Source organism: Macrobrachium rosenbergii, chromosome 23, assembly GCF_040412425.1.
Source record: "Macrobrachium rosenbergii isolate ZJJX-2024 chromosome 23, ASM4041242v1, whole genome shotgun sequence".
NCBI lineage: Eukaryota > Metazoa > Arthropoda > Malacostraca > Decapoda > Palaemonidae > Macrobrachium > Macrobrachium rosenbergii.
In genome coordinates this window covers 16,963,737-16,979,326 of record NC_089763.1, presented here as the reverse complement: position 1 = coordinate 16,979,326, position 15,590 = coordinate 16,963,737, and the positions used below count along the sequence as shown (strand labels likewise).

Here is a 15,590-nt window from a genome sequence, read left to right as displayed (position 1 = left end):
ATAACTGACAAGAGAAGTCTAACTGCTTCTTTTCAGAAGTAATAGGCACTGCATTGGATGTTTTAAGCAATTTCTTATCAGACCGAGTACCGAGGTGACGATAAGCTGAGCAGTTTTGCAACTTTAAAAAAAATCGGGTGGTTTTGCCGATGACAGGCGTCTGAAAGTTCATCCTGAAGCACCTTGTTTAGATGTATGCAGATTAGTAGTATTTAACGCTGAGTGGAGTGTGGAGTGTTTGCCGCCCGTCATCGATTCGACATATTGTGAGAGCATAATGTGACCATGACCACAGAAATACCATACATATTTGTGTATTATCTTGTGCGCAACATATACGCTGGAGTTTTGGAAAGTTCTATCCATCGTATTGAATGATTGTCGAAGTTTTAGATGAAATGAGACCAGTCAGTCAGAGAATGGAGTCAGTCCATGAGGCATGTTTTCTCTCCAATGCGTAAAAGTCTGGGCGGGAATGAAATACCTCATTCACCTTTTTATAGCTCAAAAAGATGTTCTTCCACCTAAATTAGAGACTCCTGTCATTGAAATTTGTTTACCTTTCTCCGATGTCAGAAAGTTACTTCAGCCATTCTCTATGAATCAGTGTTACGGCAACTTTTCCAGTCAAAAGTCAGTATTCAAACAAGGGTCAGTAATTTATCTAATGTGAGTCAAGTTTCTTATTACAGTTCAATTCATACAGTGAAACTTGAAAGAATAAATTTGTATAATGCCTTGGCTAGCAATGGGAACGGGACATTTTGCTGATTTTAGCATTTGAGCTTGGAACTTTGTTTTAATTGATTTTGCACTATTTGCTAACAGTGCAGTGAATATAAACGTTCACCCAAGTAATACATTTCATCATGATTCCAGTTGTTTATTGTGCAGTGTGGATAAGTTTTTTATGATTATCCATGATCGTAGACTAAATCATCAAAACTGTTAAAGGAATACCTAAACCAGAGGGTAGGAAATTAGTTCTTTGGATTTTGAAGTATTTTGACAGTGTGGAAAGTGCTAAGTTTTAATATTGCCAAAATGGATCGAAGAAGTGAAAAAGAGCCCCTTTTGCATCCATACAAGAGGCTTCATCTTCCTGTGGTGGAAAATGGCAGGAGAGTTCAGATGTACTTGTACATCAGAATAAACTGCTGTCTAATAAAATCCAGCTGATTGAAATGCAAAATTTAGAACAGCAGAGACGCCTTCAGCAACTGGAAAATTTGATAATGGAAATTACAGCTGCCAAGTCTCCAGCTAAGGCAGAACAGAAGTCATCTTCAGGTATCCAGCAGCTGGATAAACTTTCAGAGTGTGGTGGAAAAGCTCGTGTTCAGTGCTGTGCGGAAGGGGAATATCATGGCATGGATCAGAAAATTTTGAGTCACTCTGACAAACTGAAAACATTGGAGCATACACCAGGTTTTACTGTGAAAGGCAGTATGCACACAAATTTTCCTGTTGGTAATTATGGAAGGGTAATTAAACAACCTAGTCTGACAAAAATTGGTAATTGCAGTGAATCTGACTTGTACCACTGCCAGTTTGTCAGAGGTAGGCAAGTATCTAGCAATGCGGGGAATGAGGAACTCCGTCAGTCTGATGATGTTCTGAGTATTATGGAGGAATTTGATCGTACTGCCAGAGAGAATGGTGTTATGTACAGCATGACTCCCGAAGGAAGTGTGGTCAGCGCAGAAGATTTGTGCAATTTTCAAGAGAGTTTCAGAGACAACTGTGAAGTTATAGGGAATTGCAATTCTGTTGATAATGCAGGTTATGATTTAGACATCCTGGCAACACCTGCTTCAGAGTTACTTACACCATCATTTCAGTCTTCTGCTCCAACACTCTCACTGTATCCAAGTGAGAATAGACCAATGATTACTCCACAGCCTTGCCTTACCACACCTGTCCTACTCACATCAGAGGCTTTAAGAGCTGTGGAGAGGTCTGAAGATCAGCAACCTAACCCTATGACAAAGTGGGGTCTTCTTGACAGGTTTCCATTCCCTGACAGAGAGGAAAGAAAAAGTAGGCATATACGTTGTTTAGATTTTAAGAAGAGAAAAATGAGTCTCTTTTCAAACCTTCTTAGTGGTTTAAATCAGATGGCTAGTTCATGTCTAGAAATTAGTAGCCCTCAGGATGACAAATCAGCCAAAGAAAGTTGTCTAAGGGGCCAAAGATGTATTAATCAGAGTAATACAGAACAGCCCTCCAGTAGCCCAGCCTACAGCAACAAAAGCATTAGCTCATCCCATATCAGGGAATGGAGTCAGTCCATGAGGCATGTTTTTCTCTCTCCGATGCCTGAGAGTCACATTGGGAACGAAGTACTTCAGTCACCTTTTTGTAGCCCAGATAGCTACTCTTCCACTTACATTAGAGACTGGAGTCGGTCATTGAAATTTGGTTACCTGTCTCCGATGTCAGAAAGTCATTTCAGCCACTCGGAAGTTGAGCCATTCTCCAGGAATCAATGTTTTGGCAGCTTTTCCAGTTATAGTAAACATTCAGACAAGGATCACGAGCAGTCTTTCAGTAGTTTACCTCATGTAAGTTTCCTATTACAGTTTAATTCATCAATAAATATTGCTATATTGATAGGATATGTTAAGTACATTTATATATGAGTTTATAGATGATGAATGTATAATTTTACATGGATTTTGTGCAATTAGTCTTATTGAAATTTATAGCAAAGTTTTAGGGGCCACTTCAGTAGCAGTTGGCAGTTGAATATGCATGACAGTATTACCTTAACAACAATAGATTTTCCTCCTGGTTAGTAACTTGCTTTACAATAATTACATTTGAACATGGACCAGTAGCATCTGTAATCAGAGTGGAGACTTAAGATCTACAACTTCTAGGGATCTCTGGTATTGTTTAGGGGAATTCATCGTTTTTAAAATAGGTATATTACATTGCCTTAATGTGGTCCCTCTCTCTCTATCTTAGCTGTTTCATCTACAGAAAGCTAGTTCTGTAGTGAATGATCAAAACTGTGAGTTTCCCCACACAAGGAAATGGCATAATTAATGTAATTGGGAAGTTGTGTGGACTTGACTGTTGCTAGTTCATGTACTGTTTTCTGTTCTGTTGAAGAGTTTTCAGTTGTAGAAATTTTCAGTCATTGATGATCAAATGTTAATGGTTACCTCCATGGTTGAGCCTCAGGTACCATAGATCTGTCTATCTCATGATTGAGTTTAGTGGAAGTTAAATTTCTTCTGATGGGTACAAATAATTTAAATGCATCGTAGTTACTTGTTAGTGCAACTGGCTGGCTTTCTCATCACTTTTTGATAGTGGTAGAGGTTTGGACAAAAGGAATTTAATAGAATTTTTATCTTAACTAAAGTAGAGGATAGAACCCAAGCAAACTAATAACACAGTAAGTCTTAATTTTTTGGTGTATTGTGCTGTCATCAGAATTAATGTATCCCCCTCCCAGCTTAACAGCTTGAATACTATTAAATATCCAAGTTAAAAGTAGTGTATACAGAACAACAAATTTTTTACTTTTTCTTTAAAGCTATTTCCCAAAGGTTCATATCTGTACAGTTGTACAGTATTTTGTGCAAGTTCTTCTGCTCTAAATAATACAGGTCAGCTTTACTCAACAAACATTCATAGTAAAAATGGTCAGTACAACCAGCTTTTAAATTTATGGTTACAAAGTGGAAAGGTGGTGGATTGTGGTAAATAGAAGATACACTCTATTATTCATTCAGACTAACATAAAAACATACTTGAAACTTTCTGCGCTAAGACTTTGCACTATGTAGACAATCTACTTTGCTTTTTGGTTTCTTTATTGTGTGTTGACCTGATCCTTGAAAAATAACGCTTACTTTGTTTAGTCAGTATGTTGTTCTTGGATGTGGTGCAGATAAATTCCAGAATATGCCCAAAATTCAAAGGCTTTAGCTTTGGTTTTGGAGAATATATACTGATAACTTTTTTTAATGTCTAAAGACCTATGAAACCTAAGTCCAGTATTTTCTTGGAAAACTTAAAAAATATGTGACCTTGGAAGAATTGAATTCTGTATGCCTATCCTGCTGCCACAAAGATAGTGAAGCTTTAGTATTTCAGTGAAATGTTGAGAAGGAATCTGCGCTAGGTTTTTGGATTGTTGATATCATGATTTAGGCAGAATTTATGATAGAATTTTTGGAGAAGGTGTTTATAATCTCTTCAACCATTGCGTATATATACACATCCTGGATCCAGTTGAAGTAGCATCATTCTTAAATGCCTTACTAACTCACAGTGAAGTAACATATTGTAGTGCACTATATCTGTCCTTATTACGTATGATTGACCATGGTTGTCAGAGATGTTGTTTCCTTAATGGCTTTGAGGCAAAGGGTAGCTGTCGAGATGTTAACCACTTGACATTACTTGTAACTTATTTAGTATTATACCCACAGAATGCTTATTTTGTGGTCAGTTGGATATTCATAGTTTCAGTAGTTTATATTATCTGATTTTCATGTTGTACGTTAAGACATTGCTTTTATAAATGAACAGGTTAAGAAGAGAGACTAGCTGGTTACAATAATAATGTCCTTCTCAACCATTTTGCAGTCTTGATTTATTGAAGAAATGGTGGTAAATTGATGTTAAGTACAATTAAAAATATGTGAATACTGTATACAGAAACGTAACTTTCATTGGTTTGCAGTTATCTAAAGAGCAACCATATTTTTTATGTACGTATAGTTAACCTGTATTATTAATGTTTAATAGAGCAATACCACATTGGTTGTCTTCGTGCAGTATCCTCTCATAATATTGTTCAAGTAAATGATTTTATTTGTGTGTATGTGTGTGTGTTTTTCTAACTATTAAATTTTTTGTAGAATTTAATTTCTTAGCTTTTGGTGGTCTTGTCCAATGGCATGTTCTGATATTTACTGCATAAATGAGATTAATAAAATTAACCTTCTGAGTTAAGTTGTCAAATTTAGCAGATACTTATATTTTCTTTCATTTCTAACTTTTTTTTTTTTAAACCCTTCTTTCAGGATTCAGATGAGGATATAGTAACTGATTTGATGCTCAATAAGTCGGGGAATCCAGATGATTGTGAGGTATAATTTCCGCACACATTATGTGGCTAGTGTTTTACATCTTTTTTATATTGCTATTGGTCAAGCCCTGCTTGATTTATTTTTATGCAATTTTTTTATATTTTAAAAGAATCAAGGCTTTTTGTTAATTTTTGTTATGTAATAATTTTTTCTTTTGTTTCCTAATGTTAATAAATGCTTATGAATGAGTTGGAATTTCTGTCATCTAAACTAACTCCAGTTTCATTAATTATTTTTAATGCATTCTGTATTCCACACAGGTAATAAAGTCTGATGCTTCTCTGCTTATGTATCCATTTTTTTTGTTGATGCTAGTCTTTAGTATGTTTTTTATTTAGATTTTCCTTATTTTAAAGGCATCTGAAGAGGAGGACTTAGTGGTTGATGAGGTGGTTTCGCTGTCAATGGGTGGAGGAAGTTCAGTGTGCAACAGTACCACAAATACTCGCCAACGTTCTGAATCTGTTTGCTCAGTGACGGGTCCCTGTGTACCGCCTGACCTCCTCCTCAACACTGGGATGCACAATGTGGTGAGTTGTCAGTACTGTAGGTATTCATCAGTGGTTTGTCAGACATTTTCTGGTTTTAAGGTTTCTTTTATATTTTTTAAAATTTTATTTTTAGGGATATTTTAGTATTATCAGTGAATTTTCATTTTCTTTAAGAACTAATACATACTTTATTCCTTTTCCATGTTATTTCGTGTTTTTCTCCTTTGTAAGTTCTTGCTAGAACAATGTCATGAGTTGTGTGATTGCAGTTTCATTAAACTTAGTTACAATAGCAGCAAGAACTGAAATGCAGCTTATGGAAAATTGGGTTAAGAGGGATAAACAGCAGAATTAACGGAATAAATCTCAGAATTGTTCAGAAGATAGCACAGTGGCATGGAGAAATGCAATTTGGAAACCTTTAATAGCAAAATTTATGGTTATATTGACAAAAACCAAAACAAAACAAAAAGAATCTGTAAACTTGAAAGCAGCTTCAAATTGTCTTGGAAATCTTCCAACACTCTCAAGACTAAAGAGTTAAAAGTTTAGGCTCATCATACAACAGAACGTAAATCATTGTATTGTACTATAATTGGTAATTTAAATAATCTGCTTGTTTGTTACTTGGTAGTAAAGGTTAAGTTATATGCATAAGGTACCTTTATTTTTTAATAATGGGGATTAGGGTCATTTTCATTATTTTAACTTGGAAAAGGGGAACTAATGTTAATTCAAGCAATCTTGATTCCTTTTGAAATTTAGCACCACAGCCACATAAAGGCAGTCTTCATTGATGTACAGTATTCACATAGCAGTTTTTTTTTTTTTCCTGATAAAGGATAATGCGAGTAGATTTGTTTCAAGAGGGGCATGGCTGATTTGTCTTTTTGTATATCCAGACCATAGGCTCTGTCATCTCCTCTGATGTTGAGGAGGAAATTGCTGGACTTTTGGATGGTGATTTGCCATTTGAGGAATCTGTGATAATTCCGGATGATGGTATTATCTCTGCTCCTCAAGTTAAAGTGGAATATGAAGAATCAAATGTCGGGATGGAGGAAGAGTATGATGATGTATGTCGGGAGAGTGTTGTTAGTGTAGACACTGAAGGTGAAAATGACGATTGGACTACTTATAACAAAGACCAAATTGAAAATGCAGAATCTCTAGTGGAGACCAAAGCAGGTAGGTATCAGTAGTTTCCTGTGTCAGATTGATGTTATGGAATTTTCATACTTTGTTTCCAAGAACACCTGTGTTTTGTAATTATTTTGAAATATAGATTGTTTTATTCTTGAAAGTTTACATGAGAGTATCTATTGAAGTTCTAGAGAAAAAAGTTGCCCTTAGGTATCACTTACTGGTGATAATTCCATCTCTGTACAGGTGGTGGATTTAGAAATGTAGCTGACTTAATTGGAAATAAGTCGCAAATCTTCACATGTAAAAAGGTGAGTGTGTAACGTGTTTGGGAAGTAGGGAAAGTCAAGGTAATGCAAGCAAGCTTAGCCAGTGAAACTACCTTATGTGTTAAGCTTTACTGGCCAAACTTCATAGAGTGACAGTGATTCTCATCACTTTAAAACTTTGTGATATTTTTGGTGATGAATTTTATTACTTTTTTTTTACATGTTCTTGTATACTGTAGCTGATATCTGCAGTGCTTTTTGTTTATAATGATATATTCATTAGCATATATATTTAATTGTTCATTTGATAATTGGTGGCTTTGAAAACCATGTAGCAGTTTATGAAGATTGCAGTGGTCAGTTTTCATGGGCCAAACCCTTTCAGTGTCAGAAAATTACCCTGAGAAACACTGTTTCTGATTAGGACAAAGTTTGTTAGTTATTGATTCACCCTAAAGGAAAAGAAGAGACTTAGTATATGATGTCATCCCTTGGGTTGATAAGGTTATTGTATCATCTTGAAGAACATTGACTGATGATTTTGTATAATCCCTCTTGTATTCCGTATCATATGGGAAAAAACAAAGCAGATCTTCAGATGTGCTTCTCACATTGTGTTCTTTGGTCTGTAGTATACTTCACAATGCAAGTCCAGGTGTCAGGTCAATCAGTGATTTGGTTAGTCAGGTTTTCTTTCTAGATACTCGGGTCTTTTGAGTGATTTGCTTTTTCATTCTCTGTACTTTACCTGTATGATGGCTTGAAGTCACTGTTGATGTTCCATTGCTTAAGCATTTGTATGTAATGAAATCATAAGTTTACTTACAAATTTTATTGTGCCTAGCCTTCAGTTACACAATCTTTTGGTTATTTCATGATGCTTTTTGAAGCTTAGAATAATAATTTTTTTTTATTATGATTTTTTTGTTTGTCAGATAAAATCAAAGGGAAGCCATCAAGAGAAAACTATAAATGTTGATGGACAGGACATCAAATTGCAAGCTGGCTCCATTATTTTGGCTGTAGTCAACGAGTCAGGAACTCTTGTGCCTCTTCCTCAGCTACCAGTTAAGGGCTCCAAGTTTGGAAGAGCTTTAAAAGTTGAATCTTCCCCTGAAAAAGTGTCTGAGGAAGAAATTGATGTGGAAACTGTTACAGAAAAGGCTCCAGGTAATAAAGAATTTACAATTTTGTTTAGAACTTTTTAACTTTGTGTTAGCTACCCCACTCATGCTAGGCTTGTATTGTCACAGGTTTCCAGAACTCCATCCTATATGATGTATTTAAGGTGAAAAGTATAACATACATTTTAGTTAAAGATGATCTGGTCCTTTGAGTTAGCAAGGTTTTGTTAACCCTTAAACGCCGAGCCTCTACTTACAAAAACGTCTCCCGTTTGCCGGCGGCAGTCGGGAGTTAGCACCGAAGCAGAAAAAAAGTTTTTTTAAAAAATCACAGCACGCTTAGTTTTTAAGATTAAGAGTTCATTTTTGGCTCCTTTTTTTGTCATTGCCTGAAGTTTAGTATGCAACCATCAGAAATGAAAAAAAATATCATTATCATATATAAATATTTTTTATATGACAGCGCAAAAAAAAATTTTCATATATAATTTTATACAAATCGCGCTGTGAGCCAAACGGTTAAAGCTAACGGTTTATTTTTTTGTATTGTACACTAAATTGCGATGATTTTGGTATATAACAAATTGTAAAATGATCAAAGCAACACAGAGAAAATATTATCACAATATGATGCATGAATCTGCTTAATGAGACGTAAAAAATGTTTTTAAAAAAATTCACCATAAATCGAAATATTGTGCTAGAGACTTTCCGTTTGTTGAAAAATGAAGATGATTGATTGAATGTTACTAGACTGTAAGTGTTTTAGCTTACAATTGCAGTTTTCAACCATTTCGGTCGAGTTAAAGTTGACCGAAGGTCGAATTTTTTCTATTTATCGTAATTTATATGAAAATATTTCAAAACTGATAAAAGCTACAACCATGAGTTATTTCTCTGTTGTATTCTGCATGATTGCGCACATTTTTATATATAAAAGTTTATGTAAGCGACTAATATAAAGCGGTGCAAACATTCGACTTAGGTGGCGATTCTGAGATGTTCGGCGAGTTACTGTGCGGACGTAAGGAAAATGTTTTCAAAAATTCACCATAAATCGAAATATTGTGCTAGAGACTTCCAATTTATTGCAAAATAAAGGTAAATGATTGAATATTACTAGAATGTAAGAGTTTTTAGCTTACAATTGCGTTTTCAACCATTTCGGTCGAGTTAAAGTTGACCGAAGGTTGAAATTTTGGCAGTTATCGTGATTTATGGAAAATATTTCAAAACTGATAAAGCTACAACCATGAATTATTTTCTGTTGTATTCTACATGAAATTGCGCACATTTTTCATATATAAAACTTTATGTAACGACTAATGTAAAACGATGCAAACATTACGACAGCGTGGAAAGAATTTCTGAGATGTTCGGCGGGGTTACCGCGCTCAGGCGTGAGAAAAAAGTTTTTTTCAGAAATTCACCATAAATCGAAATATTGTGCTAGAAGACTTCCAGTTTGTTGCAAAATGAAGGTACATGATTGAATATTACTAGAATGTAGAGTTTTAGCTTATAATTCTGTTTTTACCATTTTGGTGAGTTAAAGTTGACGAAGGTTGAAATTTTGGCAGTTATCGTGATTTATATGAAAATTTTCAAAAACTGATAAAGCTACAACCATGAGTTATTTTCTGTTGTATTCTACATGAAATTAGCACATTTCCATATATAAAACTTTATGTAACGACTAATATAAGCGGTGCAAACATTACGACAACGTGTGAAGAATTTCTGGCGGACGAAGGAAAAGTTTTTTCAAAAATTCATCATAAATCGAAATATTGTGCTAGAGACTTCCAATTTGTTGCAAAATGAAGGTAAATGATTGAATATTACTAGAATGTAAAGTTTTAGCTTACAATTGCGTTTTTGACCATTTCGGTCAAGCAAAGTTGACAAGATTGAAACCCACAGCAGTTATCGAGATTTATATGAAAATATTTCCAAACTGATAAAAGCTACAATTATAGGTTGTATTTTACATGAAAGTGCACATTTCCATATATAAAACTTTATGTAATGGCTAATATAAAACAGTGCAAAAATTACGACAAAATGACTAAAAGAATTTCTGAAATTTTCGGCTGAGTTTCATGTTCGGTCCATCGTAGTGGAAAAGTTTTTTTAAAATTCACCATAAATCGAAATATTACACTAGAGACTTCCAATTTGTTTGCAAAATGAAGGTAAATGATTGAATATTACTAGAATGTAAGAGTTTTTTAGCTACAATTACGTTTTTGACCATTTCGTCGAGTCAAATGGTTTGAGAAAGGTTGAAATTTTTGTTGAAATCGGCGTGTTGTCGTCCACCTGCATGGACAACGAACAATTTTAGTTGACGATGATACGCCAGTAGGCAAGATTTAGCAGGGTTAATACAGTAGTTGTATTAAGATGAGTAAGCATTCACCATATCAGTTATTTTCCAGCATGACAGTGACTACTGATATTCACTGTTCTCTGTAAGAATAATGATGTATGAGTTGTTATTTTTTACTGTTTTTCATATTTCAGATGTTAGCTATTATTGTTTTGGATAATAATATGTACTGTAATTCTAATTTTTCTTCTAAATGTTACAGTACTTGAAGCTGGCGATTTGGACAGTTTGCTAGCACAGTTTGAGGCATCAGAAGCTGTTAACACATCAGGCATTGAACACAATACTGCTAAGAACAAAAACAACACTACTTCTGTGCCTGCAGTTGTCACAAATGCTAAGATTGGTCGGCAAACTTCAGTGTGTAACAACACCAATACGCAGCAATCTCCCCAGGGGTCACCTGTGCATCAGAAGATTAAAAATGCTCTTCCAAAAGAAGTTATAGAGAAGATTAAAGGTGATGCTATTCATTTTTTATTATATATATTTGCTGGTATTCCACACACAGTTATTGTTACATTGTTTTGTACATCAGTAATGATAGGCATAGCTTGGGGAATATTTGCACTACACTGAATCTTATCCTTCTAGGGAGCCCAGTGAAAGATTAATTTTGAATCTTGTTGTTGAGTTAAACTGGGTTGAAAAGATGAGTAAAGCAGAACCACATAGTCTTGGTGCTTATTAGAATTAGAGCTAATAGAACTTAAAGCATTTTTTTGTTTGTGAGTAAGTTTATTGGCCTTTTTTGTGTATTTTTATTTTACATTTTAATTGTCAACACTAATTATGAACAGAATGTGAGTAATAATTGCAACTTGTAACATAGTTCTGCTGAATTTCATACACAGAAAATTTAATGTCCTTCTGTTACATAATATAAAACTTAGAAGTTAAGTTTCTCCTAATACAAAAAGTCATGAAAGGCTTTCAACCTGGATAGCAAGTTTCCTGAGTAGAATTTTAAAAAATTAGAATGTATCTGAAATAAAAAGGAGTGATTTATATACAAAAATGTATGTGGTGTACAAAAATCTTGATGCTTGACATGTATTAGAACTAATGAGGAAGTAAATTAAGGAAATTGGGTAAGTCTTACAGGAGGGATGTGGTTGACTATATGTCTCTAGATTATATACAGATACTGCATGTTTAAAGCTATCACTAACTTGATTAGACTGTATGGGAATAGTAAGCCTTTAAATTTCTCTGAAAATAACTATATTTTTACAGTTGTCTTTCTGGCACCAAGGTATTTCAAGATAATTATTTAATCTCTATGAAATGTTTGTGTGCAAACTGTGGAGTCACTTATTTATTTTATATTATAACAAAAATGAGTGTCAGTTATCTTTGCTGTTCATTATGGGGAAAGGAAAAAACTTTCTTTACATGAAAGGTTCTGGATACCTGCTTATTAGAAAAATTACCTCAGGAAATTATGGATTTTTGAAAAAATATTTTTTAGAAGAAATACTAAAGTAGTTGTTGCAAATTAGTGCTTAAAATAATTTTATCTTGTCAGCCACAAGTACATGTTCTCATTTGGAATGCAATTCTTTTAATGTTACAGCTTCAACTAAGCGCAAGAGCACTCAGATGTTGTCTGAACCTTTGCTGGTACGAAAGGGTCGAGGCATCAAACAGCCTGAAACAAACCAACATCGTAAAAATCACCGGCATCTTAAATGCAGTAAAATTGCAAGTTCTTTTATCATTCTTTTTAGCATAAAGAAATCTTGAGTGTACCTTGGTTTATAAAAAGAAATCTTGAGTGTATCTTTGTTTAATTTCTCACCATAGTAGGAAGTACTATGTTTAATGTTCTGTACTGGTACTTAAAATATGGTCAGTCCTTAATTCATTCATCATAAACTGGGAATTTTCATTCAATATGCTTGTAACTAAATGCATTTTTTTTATTGTGTTAATGGTAGAGATGAGTGACAAAAGTAAAATTGCTTGTTTAAGTGTAAGGAGTACAGTTTAGGAATAACAAGTTCTGGTTTCATTACACCACAACCAAAATTATTGCTAGCAAAAATGCTGAAGTAGTATATCATTGTTACAGCCTGGAAAACAAACTTTCCATTTGTGCAGTGTCTCACTCTCTCTCTAGAAGTTCAGATGTCATGCAGCAGAATAAGTAGGAGTATTTGTTATCGACATAAAATTCATTGAAAATATATTTGTTGTCAAGAAACTTGCCTCAAAATACAAGAAATTATTTTAGTAAATTGAAGGTTTTGGAACATTTTTGTTATGGTATGTCCTTAAGTGTTTGTGTTTTAGTCAGGTTTTTTCTGAATAATTATGCCTTTTGAGGGTTAAAAATCATTGTCAAGTCTGAGTGTTTGTTACCTTTTGCTTTTTCAGATCACTAATGATCGTGTACCACCACCATTGGATCATGATTACTGTTGTTCACCAGAGAAGCAAAAGAGTAAAGGGAATATTACAGAAAATGCTTCACAACCGGGAGACTACTTCAACAAATTACCTGATTACTATACTGTTGCAGCATCAAAAACTGATAACAAAAAGGCCAGCGCTACTACAGATGACAATCATGACGACAGTGGAAAAAAGGACAGCGGTGTTGAATCTGGTGACGTAAGTGATGCTAGTGTTGAAACAGAAGATCGGAAAAAAGACATAATGACTGTGAAATGTGGAGCAGTGACTGATAACTGGGATAATGCAAAGAGAGATGTTGATGTAGCAGCAAGTAAAGATGAGCATGTATATGACAAACTTCCTCCTTACATGACTGACATTGGTAACACCAAACCCAAAGTTGAAGTTGAGGAAGAACCTGATAAAGAAGTGTGTGAGCAGACAGAACAAAAACAGGAAGTAAAGAAGATTAAAAGGAAGCTTAACTTGTCAGAGTATCGGCAAAGAATACAAAGTGCTCATAGTAGTAGATGCCCCTCTCCAAATCAGACAGATGCGTTGTCAAAAATTCCTACCACAGTTCCATTGTCACTAGGTGAGTTGATTCAGAAAATGAAAATACTAGAAAAGAAAGGAATCAGTAGATATTTTTATGCCTGAAAAACCTGTAGATATGTAGTACCTGCTGAAGATGTGGAAGAAGGAGAGTTGAAAGGAGACTCAGATAATGAAGTTTTAAAGGCTTCTGGTACTGATGATATGTCAGAAAAACTTTCTGAAGCGAAAGCTGAAGTCAAATTGCCATTTGGCAGTTCTGTGCCAGCAAGTAGTCCAGTTACCCCATAACCTTGCCGTATAAAGTAGTAGTTCTCAGGATTCATTTATGCCTAGAAGCAAGGTGGTCTTCCTCTGAGTCATAGTAAAACAGGAGTGAAGTAAACAAGGAGAAACATTCTTCTCTACAGAAGACATTGAGGGAGGAGATAAAAACTCGAAGACAAGAACATATAAGGTCCTCAGTGTCCTCATGCAGAATTAAGGCATAACATTGGTCTAAATCCAAGAAAAGGTCATATTCCAGTTTCAAGAGGAAGAAGTTGATATGTGAATATAGAGTACTGTATACATGTCAGGCTAGGCTCTAAATCCAGGCCAAGATCAATGACCTCCCATAGAAAAGGGAAAGGTACGGTTTTCAGTTGTTACTTATTGGTTGTTTAATCAGAATATGGATAAAAGAGATTTTATATAAGTAACTTACCAAGTAATTACATAGCTATAATAATTACAACACCAAATTAAAAATAGGTATACTTCAAAGTTCAGTGCAGATGACTGGTGTGCCACTAACGGAATACCAGGAACAACTAGCAGACATACTTATTCTGTTTTCTCCAAAAAGACACTGATTATCGATGGCAGCTTACCTGCATAAATTTGGCGTTTGGAAACCAGGTTTTGAACCATCAAAATTATCGCTGATTTTGGGTAGCCTTCAAGCTTACAGCATTCAAGGATCAGTATTTTATTGTTTTGTTATTAAGATCTGATTCAAGTTTATCTGTAATTCAGTACAGTAGCAGGAGTTTCAGCAATCAAAGGGTTTAACTCCGGTGGCGTGGTTTTGCACTGGTGTACCGTTACTATGTCGTAATGAATGTAAACATTGCGGTTGTTGCTGAACCAACATTTACAGTATTGAATTACTTATCTGCATGTCTCAGTTAGTGTTTGTTAGGATTAGAGATATTTCTATATGATGATACTCTGTGTTCATCTATTGTCGGTAAAGGTTAACTTTCATTTTCCAAATAACATAACATAATATTGTGTTCGCTACCTGACCGACTTTTTTGATAGTGAATACATATATTATCTGAAAGTCTCTATTAAATGGCCCCCGTGATAGAGGGTTAAGAATACAGATGGGAAAACATTGCCTTTAATGGTTAGAGTGCTGTTAAATATTGCTACAACTTGACGAGCTTCCCCAATCCCAAACCACAACCCACAATGCAGCAGTCATTAGATAGCACTCAAGCTTCCACAGAGCTTCGACATGTGCAGTATATATACTAAACATAATACATAACAATCTCAATGTTTGATAGGATTTGAGATATGTCTGTATAACGGTATTCGTTGTGCTTCGAATTATGTCGGTAAAGGTTAACTTTTCTTTTTCCGAGTAGCATAATATAACGTAAATTGTGCATTCTCTACTGATCCAATATTTTCTGTAATAAATACATATCTGAAATCTCGAATTATGTTGGTTAGGATTTGAGATATGTTTGTATGATGTCACTGTGTACTTCCTAACATTTGTTTGTATACAATCAATTGAACATTATTACACTTTCCTTTGTAGAGAACTGAAAAGTGTTAAGAGCAGGAATGCAGTACTTGTGTCCAGCTCAGGTTGGGGGTTTACACCCAGTGGTCACCGCCAGCTCGAGCCGATCTCCCAGCCTGTATTTGCCAACTGCAAACCTGGGCGCTCTGTTGGATGTGTTGCTCGGCAGTTTCTGAGGTCCTGGCCCTCAACTTTATCCTACTGCCTTTTTTATCTACTTTGCTCTATAAGCGCCTGGCTCCCTCTTCCTTCCCTTGCCATTGCTAGTCATATGTCAGGTTAACAGGAGTTAACCATTGTAATA

General features: G+C 34.9%; 1 protein-coding gene across 1 annotated transcript in view; it reads left to right on the top strand.

The window, feature by feature from the left end:
• Nucleotides 1–15,590, top strand: part of LOC136851022 (uncharacterized) — an 87,730-nt gene that overhangs the window by 32,158 nt on the left and 39,982 nt on the right. Inside the window, exons 6-14 of the mRNA XM_067124996.1 lie at nt 1,067–2,564; nt 5,046–5,111; nt 5,468–5,641; nt 6,505–6,790; nt 6,992–7,056; nt 7,950–8,184; nt 10,733–10,990; nt 12,107–12,234; nt 12,910–13,570. Coding sequence (XP_066981097.1) covers nt 1,067–2,564; nt 5,046–5,111; nt 5,468–5,641; nt 6,505–6,790; nt 6,992–7,056; nt 7,950–8,184; nt 10,733–10,990; nt 12,107–12,234; nt 12,910–13,570 — 3,371 coding nt within the window. The remainder of the gene's footprint in view (nt 1–1,066; nt 2,565–5,045; nt 5,112–5,467; nt 5,642–6,504; nt 6,791–6,991; nt 7,057–7,949; nt 8,185–10,732; nt 10,991–12,106; nt 12,235–12,909; nt 13,571–15,590) is intronic.